The following is a 16,618-nucleotide window of genomic DNA, read 5'->3' as shown; positions in this document are numbered from 1 at the left end:
CCCGAATAGATTGACCAAATTTCAGCACAATCCATCAATTCAAACTGGCAATCAACAACTTGATGGAAACTGTCACTGAAAAACTGAATTGTTGTCTTTTTCTCTGATTTTCTGCCTCTTTTTCATTTTCTTTTTTCTTAGGTCATCCTCCATATAACATTATTTAAAAAAAAAAAAAAAAATCTAAAACTTTCAAGAAAACTGAATCTAAAAAATTAGCCTTAATTAAATTCACAAAATACAAATTTCAAATCTTGTATAATAAGTAGATTGGACAACCACCATAGGAATGGTCATCATTGGGATTAAGGGATATTCTTGAGATAGTGGATTTTTCTTGTCCAGATTCCATTTAGAAGATTTTATTTCTATTTTATTTATTTCTGTTATTTTTTTAAACCACTGATTTTCTTCTGGAAGTTTATCTTTGTACCATTTTGAATATGAAGAAAAAAAATAGTTAAAGCCAACGTTTAATAAGTATTTGGTTTTTCATTTTAGCTTTTACATTTAAGGTTATAAACATTATTTTTTATTATCTATTAATGTTTTTAAAAGAAAAGCATGGTTTTCAAAATCTTGTTTTTATTTTTATAATTTGGTTAGAAGTTCCAATATTTCTTTAAAAAATAAGAAAATCCTAATAAAAAAATTGGGAGGAAACGAACATAAAATTTAAAAATAAAAAAACTAAAAAGAGAATTATGATTAAACAAGTGTTAAATGAGTGAACACGTCTTAAGTTATCGAAAATTACTTTTAAACTTTGTACTTTATTTTTAATAATACACTTAAACTTAAAAGGTTACATTAATACCCACCTAATTTCTTTTAAAAAAAAAATCAACAGTACTTTTATATAATGTAATTGTGTGACAAAAAGAAAATTGCAATTTTTTAAAGAACAATTCAAAATATTATTAGAATGAGATACAAAGTTTAGAAGTATCTTCAAGTAATTTTGAAAAAAAATCTACTCGTTCAAGGGAGTTTCTTTAAAATCTAATTAATTTTGTAAGGTAACTAATTTTGACATGGTTTATATGAAGTGGTCAGTTAATTAATATATATAATTGAACAGATCTTCAAAAAGAAAATTATTTATGAAAATAGTTTTCCAATTAAAAAGTTATAATTTTTATTAGAATGTAAATTAAATCGGTTATTAAATATTTTTTTCTTTGTCATAATGAGCATAATTCAATTGATATATAATAAGTGTGCTAGTGATCACAAGATCTGTGATTCGAATATATATGATACAATAAAAAAAATAATTTATATATTTCGAGTTTCATTTTATTTTGGTTCTTGTGTTTTTAGTTATCCAATTTCAATATTTATACTTTAAATAAAGCTTAAAACGAAAACCGCGTTCGACTAAGAAAATGTCAAAACGAACGTATCTTAATTGTCATAAATATGTCAGTGATTCGTCAGGATTTCACATTCAACCTCTTTGCCCTTATAATTAAATAGTCTTACTTCTCACTTTTCTTTTTTAAATTTCAACTTAAATTTATCTTTTTGCTACGTGGGCTACACCAAAATTTACTTATTCCTTAGTCAAACATGATATCCATTGAGGATTCTAATCGTCCTTGAGAATAATAAACCTTAAAAATTAGATATAGATTCATTTTTTTTTTAAAAAAAAGGTTGTATATAGTTTGAGTTTAATTCTATAAAGTCAAATGTTTTAAATCATTGGTTGACTAAAAAACATTTAAGTTAATAGGTGAAAGTAAGTATAATTATAATATATAATATCCATCACTTGTGGATTTGAAACATAATATGTAGAAGAATCAAACAAGTGAAAATGAATATTAATTGAGGAGGAAGTACATTACGATTTACAAGGGCTTAATCACAAGATCTCTTTGGATTATCTGCTCTGATACCATGTTAAATCATCAATTGATCTAAAAACTTAAACATACGAATGAAGTTAACTTTTTAATTATAATATCTAACTTTGGATAAAAGATTAAAAAAAAATCTGAGTTAAACATCCACAATATTATATGGATGCGCTGTCATCCAAGTGGGAATAAAAAAGTATGAAGAAATATCATATTTATGATTAACAAGATTGTAGTTCAATTGGTATAGTACTTATACTATTGACTTTAATGTTAGAGGTTCAATTCTACACTTTAATTACAATATTTAAAAAAAAAATCATATTATGTATGAAAATGACATCAATGTTTTATATAATTGTGAACAGCAAGGAGTCAATGACTTAAGTCAACATTGTCGGCTCCTTATTTGACGGATGACTTATTGTCCGGCCAATTATTATTATTATTATTATTATTTAATTGAAGCAATAAAGAGTCCATTATTTTAAAATGCATTTGTCTTAATGCATTTTATTGTCACTGTATATAAAAAATGAATTAAAATATTTTAATGAAAAAATATGAAAATTTTTCCATGTGACAAATTATGATTGAATAATTTGGTAAGACGTACAAAGATATATACTACTTTAGATGTTTAAATATCATCCATTTAAATATACTAATTTGGAAGATGTGATGTACGTGACATAATTTTCATGATAAAATATAAATTTTGATTGAATTTATTTTCAAATTAGTTTAAGTAGTAAGGAGGTGTTTGAGGTACTGAGTTTGTTATTATAGTTAGTGATTATTATAGTGTGTTATAATAGTTTGTGGGTTATAATAATTCATGTTTGTGGTACAGACCATTTTAGTTTGAGTTAATGAGGATGAGTGAGAAATAATAAACTCATAACAAAGAGAGATTTGAAATAGTAGTACGATAGTCAATTGTGGATTATAATAGTTGAAATCAATGACTATTATAATTGGATTATAATAGTTGAAATCAATGACTATTATAATTGAAAGCCCAAATAATGAGTGAGCTATAATAGCCTCTTCCATTCAATTGAAATTGGGACCCAAACGATATCTAAAAATTAGACCATGAAATTAAATAGTCAAAGAAATAGTGTCCAGAACTTGTATTTTTTTTTATTTTTTATTTTAAGCTATCTTATAATAAATATGAAATACGGTTTGAAACATAATTTTTAATGTGAAAATATATTTTTTAATGAATATACTTATAATTGTAAATGTTTTATGTTTGATATAAATTTGTTTCACTAAAATTTAAATTTAAAAAAATGGATAAAAATGAAAAAAATGTAAGAAAAATCTCTCTCTCTAGGCCTTCATTTTAGAATCATTCAAATTTATTATATACATCTTTGATCTTTCACTTGCTAGAAATTTAAAAAATTCAAATCTAGCATTTACTTGTTTAGAAAAGTCTAAAGTTGAAAAAAAAAAAGTAGTAAATAAACTAAACAAAAACAAGATAAAACCAAAACGCACAAAAGCAATTGTTTTTAATTATAATTGGAAGGGATAAAGATTATAAACATGTGTTAAAAAAACAAAAATGAAAAAGAAAAAGTACAAACAATTAAAGTTAAGGGTATAGTGGTCATTTACTTAAAAATAGAAGGCAAAATGGGGAGAGAAAGATTCTTCTCTCTAACCTCTTTTATATATTATAGTACCTTAACAAAATTTCAAAAAAGAAAAAGAACCTTAAAAAAGAAATATATAAATTTAATTTGATAGCAAAAATAAATTTTATAAAATTTAAAATGATAACATATATTAATGTAATTTCAAATTGAAGCTTTATAATGTTGGAATTTGGTTTAATTTATTCAATTTTCGAACTTGTTATATTTTGTATTTTAATTTAATAGTTGGTCTCTTCAAACTTTCAATTTTAGAGATAATAAATCCCTAATTTTTTTTTTTTGTTATACTTTTTAAAATTTTCAAAAGACTTATTAAATGTAATATCTCACTCGAAAGTAAACTTTTCAAATATATTATTTTCTTATCATATCCATAAAGTCTAACCCCTACAAAGATCTAAAAGGAGAATCTCCACCTCCACTTATGGCACAGAAAATAAAAATCAATAATCACTTTATATATATATATATATATGACCCTTTTGAGAAATGAAATGAACAACAAACAAAAAAATCCTTTAAAAAAAAGTTCTCATTTTCCTCTCAAATCCATGAGGCATTCAAAATCAGCCATAGTTTTCCTCACTCTTCAAAGCCTCTTTCTTCTCTTCCCATCCTTAGCATTTGGTGAAGATATCATAACAGACAGTGCATTTCTCAACCATATTTGTACAAGTTTTGACAATTACACAGCCAATTCCACCTATGCTTCCAATTTAAACCAAGCCTTTTACCAATTGACCTCCAATGCCCCTCCTTCTGGCTTTGCCCAAGTTTCCTTTGGTAAAGGTTTACAAACCCAAGTCAATGGCCTAGCCCTCTGTCGCGGCGACGTGTCGGTCGCCGATTGCAGGAACTGCGTCGCCACGGGAAGTCAAGAGATCCAAGTTCGATGCCCTTTGAGTAAAGGAGCTATCATATGGTATGATTTTTGTGTATTGAAATACTCCAACACTGAATTTTTTGGGAAGATTGATAATAGGAACAAATTCGCTTTGATAAATGTTCAAAGTGTGGATAATAATGTAACGGTGTTTAATGAACAAGTGAAGGGATTGCTAATGGATTTGGCTCAAAAAGTTGAATTAGCCACGAATAATCCAAAGTTTTATGTGATTGGAGAAAGGAAAATTGAGCCATTTAAGAAGAAATTGTATGGGTTGGTTCAATGCACTAGAGATTTGTCGGGTGCGGCTTGCAAGAAGTGTCTTAATGATGCTATTGGGGAACTTTCCAGTTGTTGTGACGCTAGAATTGGTGGAAGAGTGGTTGGGGCAAGTTGTAATTTTAGATATGAACTTTATCCCATTGTCGATGCTCAAAGATAAAAAATCTTTCTATACTTTTAATTTTAGTTCATTTTAGTTTTTGTATTTTTAAAGTGCTTTTATATTGTTTATGAAAGAATAAAATTAATGAAATGGTTTGAGTTTGATTATTATAATTTTAACATTTTTTTAGAAATTTATTGACAGATAGAAAAATTATTCAACGAAGTATTTGAAAATTGATGTGCTTTATAATAATCAAATGATATAAGTATTCTTGTACTTTTTCTCTCATATACATCCAATATTATAATTGTGATTATGATTGTACTTTTTGGTGGTTGTATTATTATTTATTTCCGTTGTTAGTTTACAAACTTACTAATAGACCAGTTAATATTTTTAACCAACAAAATAAATATTCTAGAGTGAGAACCATAATAAATTAAATAATTAAAAAGAGGTGGGCAATATACATATATATAATATGTTGTTTTTTAAAAACACAAAGTAATAGCAAATAGTGGAGAAGCCATTTCTAGCATGGTTCAGGCGTTAATCATCATTAATAGTTGAAAAATTAGGTAGGGTGTAAAAACAAATGGGTACGATCTTAGAATGCACATAACTATTTTTCTAGATCAAATATATACTAATCCTACGGTGGCTCAATACGTTTTCAACTTGTCTTTTTTATCAATCATTACTATTTTTTGTTTCTTAAAAAAAATAAACAAAACTATCTATTGAAGGAAGCTAAAATAATATGAATAGTAGTTTATGAATTTGGATGTATTAGAAAAGGGATTTAAAATTTAGGTTAAATTACAAAATTTTTAAGGATTGTGTCTATTTGGTCTCTGAAAATTTTAAAAGTTTTTAGTCTCAAAATTTCAAATTTTTATGCCTATCTATGAACTTTTAATTTTATATCTAATAAGTTTTTATTAAATTTAATTTTTTTTTAAAAAAATAATTGATCCATAAAATATAAATTTAACTTTTATGTCAAATATGAAATCATAAACTTTCAATTTTATATGTGGTAAATATGTAAAATTTAAATAATTTCAAGATTAGATAGACCCATCTTCCCATTTAATACCTAAATTTATTATTTAATCTAGAATGTATTATAAACATATTTCAATTTTGCATTTAGTGGTCAGTAAGCACTATCCACAGTGTAATGACAACATCAAACAACTTTCGTCATTGCAAAGATAGTGGGCAGTGATATTTTTTAACTTCCTTCTAGAATGTTGATTCCACATTCTCTTAGCTTGGTTGGAATGTGCATAGAGGTGTTCACAACAAGAATTTCGGATTTTAATATCGGTTTTAAATCGATATTAAAAGGTTTTAATGTCGGTTGACAACTGACATTAAAGATAGTTGAGTTTTTATTCCATCCTTCGTTTTACCAGGAATATCAAGCAATGTGCCAATAAGATTTGCACATACATTCTTTTCAATGTGCATCACGTCTAAACAATGTCGTACGTCAAGATACTTCCAATATTCTAATTAAAAAAGAATAGATTTATTCTTTTCATAAGTTGAAGGGCTATCTCCACTGTTCTTTTCCTTGATAGTCTTCTTACCAAATGAATATTGATACTTACTTGTTTCAGCAAGAATTTCTTCCTCACTCAATGGTTCTGGAGCAAATTCTAATTCTTATGCGTCATTAAAAGCTTTCTTTTGTTTCCTATATGGATGATGGCGAGGTAGAAACTTGCGATGCCCGAGATATGTCATCTTCTTCACTTTTGGCAAATAAGTGGATGAAGTATTCTCTCCACAAATTGAACATGCATGATATCTTTTAACCGTACAACCACACAAGTTACCATACGCAAGAAAATCATTAATGGTCCATAATAAAATAGTTTTAAGCATAAAATGTTGTTCTTCATATGCATCGTAACATTCTACCTCATCTTTCTAAAGTTTTTTCAAGTCATCTACTAACCTAAATAAACATCTATGTCATTTTCCGGTTGTTTAGGACCAGATATTAGTGCAGTCAACATAAAGAATTTTTGCTTCATGCACAACCATGGAGGTAGATTGTACGTCACTAACATCACTGGGAAACAACTATATCTACTACTAAGATCTCCATGTGGATTCACTCCATCTGTCGAAAGAGCAAGATGAAAATTTCTAGGTTCTGACCCAAACTCTGGCCACAAATGGTCTATTTTTTTTCCACGACATCTTTGAGATGTTTTAATAAACTATCAGTTTTTTTTTTTTTTTTTTAGCATGCTACGTCAATAAACTTGTTGTTTCTTTACTTCAAAACATTCTTTCAAATCTTGGAATTGAGGGAAAATACCACATGACTTTTGCTAGGATATTCTTAGTCCTTTTCCTTTAAATTTTTTTAAGCTTTCATCTTGACGTACCACAAATGGGGCATACATTTGCATTAGAGAGTTCTTTTCTAAACAAACAACAATCATTTCTACATGCATGAATCTTCTTGTACTTCATTCCAAGAGTACCCAACATCTTTTTTGCTTCATAAGTAGAAGTTAGAATTTCATTAGGACTAGGTAATATGTCATGAATTAATTCCAACAACTCAATGAAACTCTTATCGCTCCATCTAAATTTAGCTTTCAAATTATATAACTTTACCAATGTAGATATTTTGGAAAAAGTTTTACAATTTGGGTACAATGGTTTCTTCGCATCATCTAATAATTCTTCAAAATTATCGGATTTTTCACTAAAATAGTTATTGTATGCAGCCTCAAACATTCCAATTGTGTCATCAACATCAACATCATTCTCATCAACTTCATCTCTTTCACTAGTAGACACATTTTCATTGTTTCTCTTAATCGGTAATAATTCACCGTGAAAAATCCATATCTGATAACTTTGATCTATACCATTAAAAAATAAGTGATCTCTTATTTTGTTTACATTTAGAGTCTTTGCATTCACACACTTCAAACATGGACAACTCATGACATTCGGTATATTTGAATGTTGTAGAACATTTTTAATAAACATCTCGACCCCTAAACCATACTCAGCTGACATTTTATTCATTTTTATCCATGACTTATCAATGATTGTAAAATATGCAACTTAATCTACAAAAGAGAAAAACAATAACAAGGGGAATTTTAAAAGCATAGAATTATGATTGTAAAATATGCAATATCAACAAATTTAAAGAAGCTTAATTATTGGAACAAAACATAAAATTAATTTAGCCCATTAAGTATTGTCATTTTTGTTTTTATCTTATATTTATTCATGTACCTTATGTTTCCTTATTCTCCAAATATCATTATCAAGCTCTCTACTACACAACACCATTGTATTCAATTTTCTTCACCATCTTTTTTCTCAAACATAACCAAAAGCATTTCAAATAACTCCTAAGTAACACTTGAACCACACCAATCAATAATCAACAAATTTCAAGACTACCGACCAATTATATATTCTTCAACTAATTTAATTCCAACATTTCTAAATTTCAATAAGCTTAATCATTAAAATAAAAATAAAATGAATTAAATAACTTTAAATTAATAAATTGAAAATTCATATGAAAATAAAATTATACCTTTCCAAGCAAAACAACTTAAACAACCCATAAACTTGAAGAGATCTGAATTGAAGCTCGAAGATTGGAATGCCGGCGAGCACCGAACCTTTGCAAACAGAGTTGAGACGACAGATCTAACAAATGGCGGGCTGACCACGATGCCGGTGACCCACCTCTACGACCGGAACCACCGAAAGAAACCCATGAAAGCAATCGACACACTTGAATTAGACAACCCATTGAAAGAAACCCACCGAAAGAAACTCGCCAGAGAACACCCAACCGCACAACCAACCCACGCGACCAGTCGGAGAACACCCAACCGGACAACCAACCCACGGGACCAGCTGGACAACTAATGCACGACAAGCTGAGAGCACCGGTGACGAAAACCTCACCTGAACACAACGGCCGAGCAGCTGAGAGAGGAGAGAGTTTGTTTGGGTAAGAGTTGGTCGAGGGTTTTCAATTTTGGTAAAGTGAATGGTGTAAGCTGAGAGAATATCACGAGAAGGAAATGAAAATTACGATAAAATTAAAAGAAAAAATGGGAGGCATTTAATGTCAGTTTTAAACCGACATTGTAAGCCATCTTCAATGTCGGTTTAAAACCGATATTAAAGATCCATTTTTCTTTAGCCGAAATTATACATCCGAAAATATTATTTTCAACCGACATTAAAGCCCAAAATTGTTGTAGTGTCAAATAATCTGACAATCTGAATAATTTGGACTACTCAACCTAAAATATAAGGGTTGAGTTGGGTTAAAATTTTTTTATTTTGGTTGGGTTGGTTGGGTCGTGAGTTTGTTAAAAAAAAATTTGGGTTGACTCGACCTAACCCAACCCGAATTATGTATATAAATAAAATATACTATATTTATTTCTCTTTATTTAAAATTTGTTTACTTTGTATTGGTTAATTTATGAATCTTAAATATTTTCTTTTAAAATTATTATGATATTTGTTTTTATTTGAAGTTTGCAATAAATATCTTAGATATTTAGTATTTAGCATTTGAATTTTATGAGATTTTAAATATTAGTCATGTGTTGTATGTACATTTACATATTTTTAATTAAAAAGAAAAAAATAAATACAACCCAACCTAATCTGAAATTTGAGGGTTGGGTTGGGTCTTTATTTGGATTTTTTGGGTGGCCAACTTAACCAATCCAAATTTTCGATTGGTCCAAAAAAACACCCTCAACTCAACCAACCCATGTACATTCCTACAAGTGCACAACCGTGACCATAATATCATTTTATAGTGTAAAAAATTTAATCCATATAATTTAGAGAAAATTAGAATTTGATCCCTATAATTTTAAAAGTTAGAACTTGGTCCTTATTGTTTGATGGACTTTCTTAGAAATTCTATATGAATGTTTTACCACCCGTAGGGGTGTTCATGGGTGGGATTGGATTGAGTTGAAAGACTTTTTAGACTCATCTCAATTGTTCGGGTTGTAAATATTTTCAACTCAAATAACTCTTATTAAAAAATGAACCCAACCAATCCCAACCATGAAATATTTGGGTTGGGTTGGTTCGGGTTAATCGGGTCATTTATTTAAAATTTTATTCTAAAAGGAAGCAAAACGTAAATATGTAAAAATCTAATTTAATTATTTTCATATATTTTAAGATTAACAACTCAATTTCAATTTATATAGTAAAAATTTTCTTTCTAAAGTGCAAAGAAACTACTTTTAAGAGTTGTTGAATAATAAATTATTCAAAAAGTATTGGAATTAAATAAAATTAAAATCAATATATATATAAATAATTGTGTTATAAGTAATAAAAAATATATATTTTAAAGTTAATAATAAATTCGGGTTGGTTTAGGTTGATTTGGGTTATATTAAGTGAACCCATGAATCAACCTAACCCATATAATTTTCATTTATTTGAACTCAATCCAACCCAAATGAGTTCGATTTTTTCCGGTCATTGAGTTTTTTGAACACCCCTAACCACCCGTAGAGCTTAAATTCTAACCATAAATCATATGTTAAATTTTAACCTTTTTCCAAACCATAATATCTAAATTTGTAATTTACTCGAAATAAACTTGGTGGCTATATTTCCAAAAATCAAACTAATTAATACTTTGTGAATATTTTGAAATGACTTAGGCTAAAAAATCAAAGAGATTGCCATCACAAGATTAACGATGAGAAAACATTTTAGTATTACAGGCATATCATATTTTTTTTTGTCCACACTATAAATTTACCTTCATATAAATTAATGAACTTTATATCAATATTAGTGAGTCTAACTTTATTTTTAAAAATATTGATGTGGCACACAATCAATATTTTCATAAAGGGCAAAAATTAATTTATACCACTAAATTTTGGGATTGTATCAATTTAAACTCTAAATTTAGAATTGTATCAATTTAAATCTTGAACTTTCATAAGTGTATCAATTTAAACTCTGAGTTTTCATGAATTATATCAATTTAAACTCTGAATTTTCATAAGTATATCCAAATAAAACATAATGAAAGGTTTGAGTTAATACAACTATGAAAATTTAGGGTTTAAATTGATATGCTTATAAAAGTTCAGTGTTTACATTGGTACAATTATTAGTTTGAGATTTAAATTGATTCAATCCCTAAAGTTTAGAGTTTAAATTAATAAAATTATTAGTTTAGAATTTAAATTAATATAATATCTAAAATTCTAAAGATATAAATTGATATTTGTCCTTTTGTTCTCCCATGGTGGTGAGAAATTTCATTATTAAGGATATACACTTCACAAAAATAATTGTAAATGGGTCAACAAATGATGTTCATTTGGTCAAATAATGGAGTCGAGATTGTTGACTTTACTTATTGCTATCTCCAATAATAATGAACCGTCAATTGGCCATAATTTTTCAGAATAATACAACATTGGTAAAATTACACTAACAACGAGTTATTTTTTTATTTTTTTATTTATAATTAAATCTTTTTGAAACTTTTATTTGATCCATCATTTTTTTAAATTTTGTAGTTCGTTATAATTACTATACCTTTATTTTGATCCAATATTCTTTTGTTAATCAGCAAATAAATGTAAAATTCTAATATCAATTTCTAAATTTTTTAATTATTATTTAAGAAATCAAATGAGATATCCAAAATTTAGTAGTACTGTAGATATATTTTTTTAAAAAATTAAGTTTAACAAATGTAAACCAACTTGAGCTTAATTCAATTGAAATTTAGATATATTGAAGATTTAGAGCTTTATAATTCAAATCTCTCATTACTAATTTGTACTTAAAAAATAAAAACGTTCAACAAATGGGAAGATAGAGATCAAACATTCTATCCAAAAAAATAGTCATTTTATATGTTTAACAATGTTTGAATTGACAATTTACTAATAATTAAATTATAAATTTAGTTCTTCTTATTTGAAGAAAATACCATTTTTAAAAGTTAAATTTTGTCGCTATGGTCTTATAAAAAATTTGGTCCCACAAACTGATTGGTACATGGTAGTTAGCTAAATGAGATGTTTTTTTTTCTTTTTTTTTTAAATTTTTTTTATTTAGCTATGGGTTAAGTAATTGATTAATAAAATATAGGTTGTATTTAAATAAATTTAAGTGGATCTTTTATGAATGAGCATAAATAGTAGTTATTGTTATTGTCACGTACTCTGACACAATATGCCAATGGACGCGATTATAATATTTTAAACTATAAGAATTAAATTGTAATATATTTTTTTTCCAAATGGTATGGACCATATATTTATAATTTAATATTTCTAATAATATCTATCAAATACAAAAAAAGTCGTCTACCTAAGCCAAAGAGACCATAAATGCTCTTACCTTTAATTGCGGACTGCAGTATATATATTTTAAAAATCAATATTTATCATGAGGGAGAAATAGAAGAATTTCAATAATATATGTATGTATGTGAGATCTTCCAAAATAAAAAAAATAAAGAAAATTATTTACATAATAACAAAATTTTAATCTGATAGAAGACTATCAATAATAGAAATGGATAGAAACCTATTAGTATTTTTTTAAAATTATTTCTATAAATAGTTTGATTTTTTTTTAATTTTTTTTTATCTCTATGTATATATACACTTTTTGGAAAATGAATAACAACCCAAATCTATCCTTATTATTATTCCTTCTTTCAAAACATGAAGCAATCAAAACCAACCATCTTCCTTACTCTTCTATGCCTTTTTCTCATTTCCCCTTTAGCCTTTGGTGATGATATTATCACTGATAGTTCATTTCTCTTTCATATATGTTTAAGTTTTGACAATCACACATCCAATAGTCCCTATGCTTCTAACTTGAACCGCGCCTTAGATCAATTGACCTCCAATGTCCCTCCCTCCAGATTCGGTCTCAGCTCGATCGGCAAAGATGATTTACAGAACCAAGTCAACGGGTTGGCTCTCTGCCGTGGCGACGTCTCGCCTATCAATTACAGGGATTACGTCGCCACGGCAAGCGAAGAGATGCCCTAATAGAAAAGGAGCTGCCATATGGTATGATTTTTGTCTCTTGAAATATTCCAACACCAAATTCTTTGGGAAGATTGATAATAGGAATAAATTTTACATGTGGAATTTACAAGAAAGAGATGATGATCCAGAGGTGTTCAATGAACAAGTGAAGAGCTTGTTAATTGGTTTGTCTGAAAAAGTTGAAGCTACAAAGAATTTGTATGTGATCGATGAAGTTGAGATGAAAAAGCCTTTGGAAAAGTTGTATGGATTGGTTCAATGTAGTAGAGATTTATCAAGTAATGCTTGTAAGAAATGTATTGAGATTGCCATTGGTGAACTTCCAAGTTGCTGTAATGATAAAATTGGTGGACGAGTGGTTGGTGGGAGTTGTAACTTTAGATATGAACTTTACCCAATTGTTGATGCCCAAAAATAAGTTAGTTTTTCTTGTAAACTTGTAATAATATGTGTACTATGTGTGGGGGAATAAAAAAAAACCAAATATATTTGTGATAGTTTTGATTTTTAATCTCAAATTATGTAAGTTTAATTTATACATGTCAATTTCTAACAAAAGTAAATGTATAAATGACATATATTATTCAACAGCTATATATAATAAATGATTTCAATAAACTCTTAATACTTCTTAATTTGTTTTTTCTTTCGCTACATCTTTTGATTTATGCCTATTTATGTTGAAATCTCACTAGTGTCAATTCAATACTAATTCTTAGGTTTTTCATGGATGAACTAGATTAATATCAGTGTTTTTTAAAAAATTTGAAAAAATTTGAAATTAATTAGAAAAATAGGACATATTTTATTAGATTCTGGGTTTAAGATACACTTCAAACTTTATTTTTTTCAATTTTTTTCTTATACTTCTTGAAAATAGCTACAAATTACTAAAAAAAAATGAATGCATATCTTGAATCAATGCATCATAATAAAGACAAAAAAAACTGTCCAATTTTCTTAATTAGTTTCAAACTAACACCTTTTCCCCAAGTTTTTTAAACACTAACATTCATCTAATTTTTTTATTACTATAATTTTGAGAATATTTTCTCTTATATATATATAAGTTACTCTCCATTCTCTCTTTTCTTTTTGTCATCTAATGGATTTATATCTGAGGGTGAGGACATAAAATATATTACTAATCCTTAATTTTTATTTTTATTTTTTTTTCCATCCATGAATCTTTCTACCTTCACTTTTCTTTTGTCATCTAGTGAATTTATATTCATGATATATAAAATATATTACAAATCCTTAAGTGTTTTTTTTTTTTCAAATTCAGATGTTCTTTTGATGACTCTCAACCCTTCTCTCTTCTTTTGTCAATCTAATGGATTTATGTTTGAGGATATAAAATATGTTACAAATCCAATTTATTTTTCCAACCAAATCATTATTTTCATTGTGGAAAACAAAACTATATCAGTATGTTGCTTATTCTACAAAATTCCCCTCTACTGTAGAGTAACTCACACTTAGATTTTAGAGAAAAAAAATTAATTATAAGTTTAGTTTCTAATTTTTTTCGTTTATTCCATCTTTAAAACTTTTAATTATGTTTTAAGTAGTAATAGATTTCCAATTTTTAATTTTGTGTTAATAAATTCCATATTCATAAGCTTTAAAAGTCAATCACTCTTAGAGATATAAATTTGAAGTTTATATCTAATAAAATTCTAAACTTTCAATAATATTTCTAATAGATTATGTTCGTAATTTTTTTTTTTTTTGAAAAGATCAAAGTTGAGAGACTTAAAAGATGTAGTTTTGAAATTTTAAAGACTAAATAGACATAAACTCTAAAATTCTTTACAAAATTAATTAGTTATTTAACCCAAAATAAAATTCAATAACCCATTGATAAGAAACGTTGTTCTTCGCATTAAGGCATTAAAACATTGTTCTTGCATAGCTTAGATGATAAAAAATTGTATTATCAATTTTCAAGCCCGAAATTCGATCACCGATTCCACATATCATAAAAATAAAATAAAATAAAAAAGCGCTAATATCCTATTGTACTAAATCCTTTCAAAAGATCATATACAAAAATGAAGTGCACTAATCACAATCCAATTGTACTAAAATAATTAATTATATACATAAGTAAAAGAGCACCATCCAAACTCTCTACTAAATTCCTTTAAATATATTTTATATAAAAATGTGAAATGTAGATTAAGGGCAACCATCCAATTATATTAATATTCCTTTTTTTTTTATAAAAGCATGTATAAATAAAGTGCTCCATTCAACTTCAATAAAAATTCAGCAAAAAGAGGTCATATACTTAAATAATGAAGTGCGCCATACAAAATCCATTAATTTGAAAGGATTAACATAAGTAAAACCAAGTGCTTCATCCATAAATCCAACTTATATGAGGCTTATCCATAGTGGTTAATGATACAACATTGCTCTAAATTCTCAAACTAGTGGACCAATATATACATATTTATTTATTTATTATTTTGACGAACCAGAATTAGATTCGAAATTTCGATGTTGATAAAGATGTCAATGTTTCTATTTTCAAAAATGTCAATAGAAATATCAATAACATTTTAGGAAAAAACTATTCAAACAAAAAAAATTAAAAAAATATGAATATTTAGATAAATAAATAAGGATTTTATATTTTTTTAAATTAATTAAAATATTTATATTTATATTATATTCACATTTGTGATATTTTATCATTTAATACCATGAGTAAAAGATGAGAATTTCAAATGTTATTGTAGATCAAAAGAGAAATTGGAAATTCTATTAAGGAGAAGGGGTAATAAATTTGTAAAGAGCACTAACAAAATCTTATGGATATGAGATGTTAATCAAGATACATTAGTAATATCTCAATCTTCTAGATATTTATCAAAACACACTAGTGTGGTTAGGAAAAGTATACCCAATTGTATTGTTTAATGTAATTAGGGATAGCATTCAACATTAAACAATTTCCAAATCTAAAGTTACACTTTTTAATTCATTAATTATTTTTTAAAAGCAAAATAATATATAAGATAGAGAGATCCAAATCAACAATTTCTTATGTAGACAACTTATTATTAGATGTTAGAGGTTTGAATCCTCTTATTCAATTGATTTTTTTTAAATGTTGGTTTTTAACCTATATAAGAGTAGTTTTACATTCCAAAAAAGGCTATATATAAATTCAATTTGATGTATAAAGTTTGTGAACATAGATGAAAGTCTTCTTGTGAGTTTGACATGCATGACCTTTAGTTTATGCACTTTCTATTAAGTTAACACATTTCTTTAATTACTTTGAATAAAAGTAATTTATTTAGAAAAATATGACTTATGAGCTAGCTCAGCCATTAAAGTAAAGACATAAAGAAAACAAAAAAAAAAAAAAAAAAGGTCAAGCCCACAAAAAAAACATTACTTGAAAAAGGATTTTCTAACTAAGTAAATGTTGTCTAGGAAATAATTACAAAATAATTTTCAAAAATTGAAGCCCAAAGAGAAGCATGGAACCTCATCTAAGGACCAAACTTCACTAAGGTCCTTATCGGCTACACCTAAGTACTCTATTGTTCTTCTCTCCCCAAAGATCCCACAACAAAACACACAATTTCCCAAACCACAAAAAATGACATTTGTTTCTGAAAGACAGGTGGAAGAAGAACTTTCTAATCATCAAACATCCCTCTAACGAGCTAACACAAAATCAAACTCTTGAAAGAAAC

General features: G+C 27.0%; 1 protein-coding gene and 1 pseudogene across 1 annotated transcript; both read left to right on the top strand.

Annotated features, from left to right (window-relative positions):
• The first annotated feature begins 4,020 nt into the window (after positions 1–4,020).
• Positions 4,021–4,971, top strand: LOC120078202 (cysteine-rich repeat secretory protein 38-like). The gene has a single exon (XM_039032425.1). The coding sequence runs from the start codon at positions 4,033–4,035 to the stop codon at positions 4,864–4,866; it is 834 nt and encodes a 277-aa protein (XP_038888353.1). The 5' UTR covers positions 4,021–4,032; the 3' UTR covers positions 4,867–4,971.
• A 7,592-nt stretch (positions 4,972–12,563) lies between these two features.
• Positions 12,564–13,349, top strand: LOC120078765 (annotated as a pseudogene).
• Positions 13,350–16,618: the final 3,269 nt, after the last annotated feature.

This window comes from Benincasa hispida, chromosome 5 (assembly GCF_009727055.1).
Source record: "Benincasa hispida cultivar B227 chromosome 5, ASM972705v1, whole genome shotgun sequence".
In the NCBI taxonomy this organism is placed as follows: domain Eukaryota; kingdom Viridiplantae; phylum Streptophyta; class Magnoliopsida; order Cucurbitales; family Cucurbitaceae; genus Benincasa; species Benincasa hispida.
This window is presented reverse-complemented; position numbering and strand designations above follow the sequence as displayed.

Excerpts from the sequence above, each read along its gene's own strand:
- LOC120078202 (XM_039032425.1), top strand. The coding sequence starts at position 4,033 with ATGAACAACAAACAAAAAAATCCTTTAAAAAAAAGTTCTCATTTTCCT.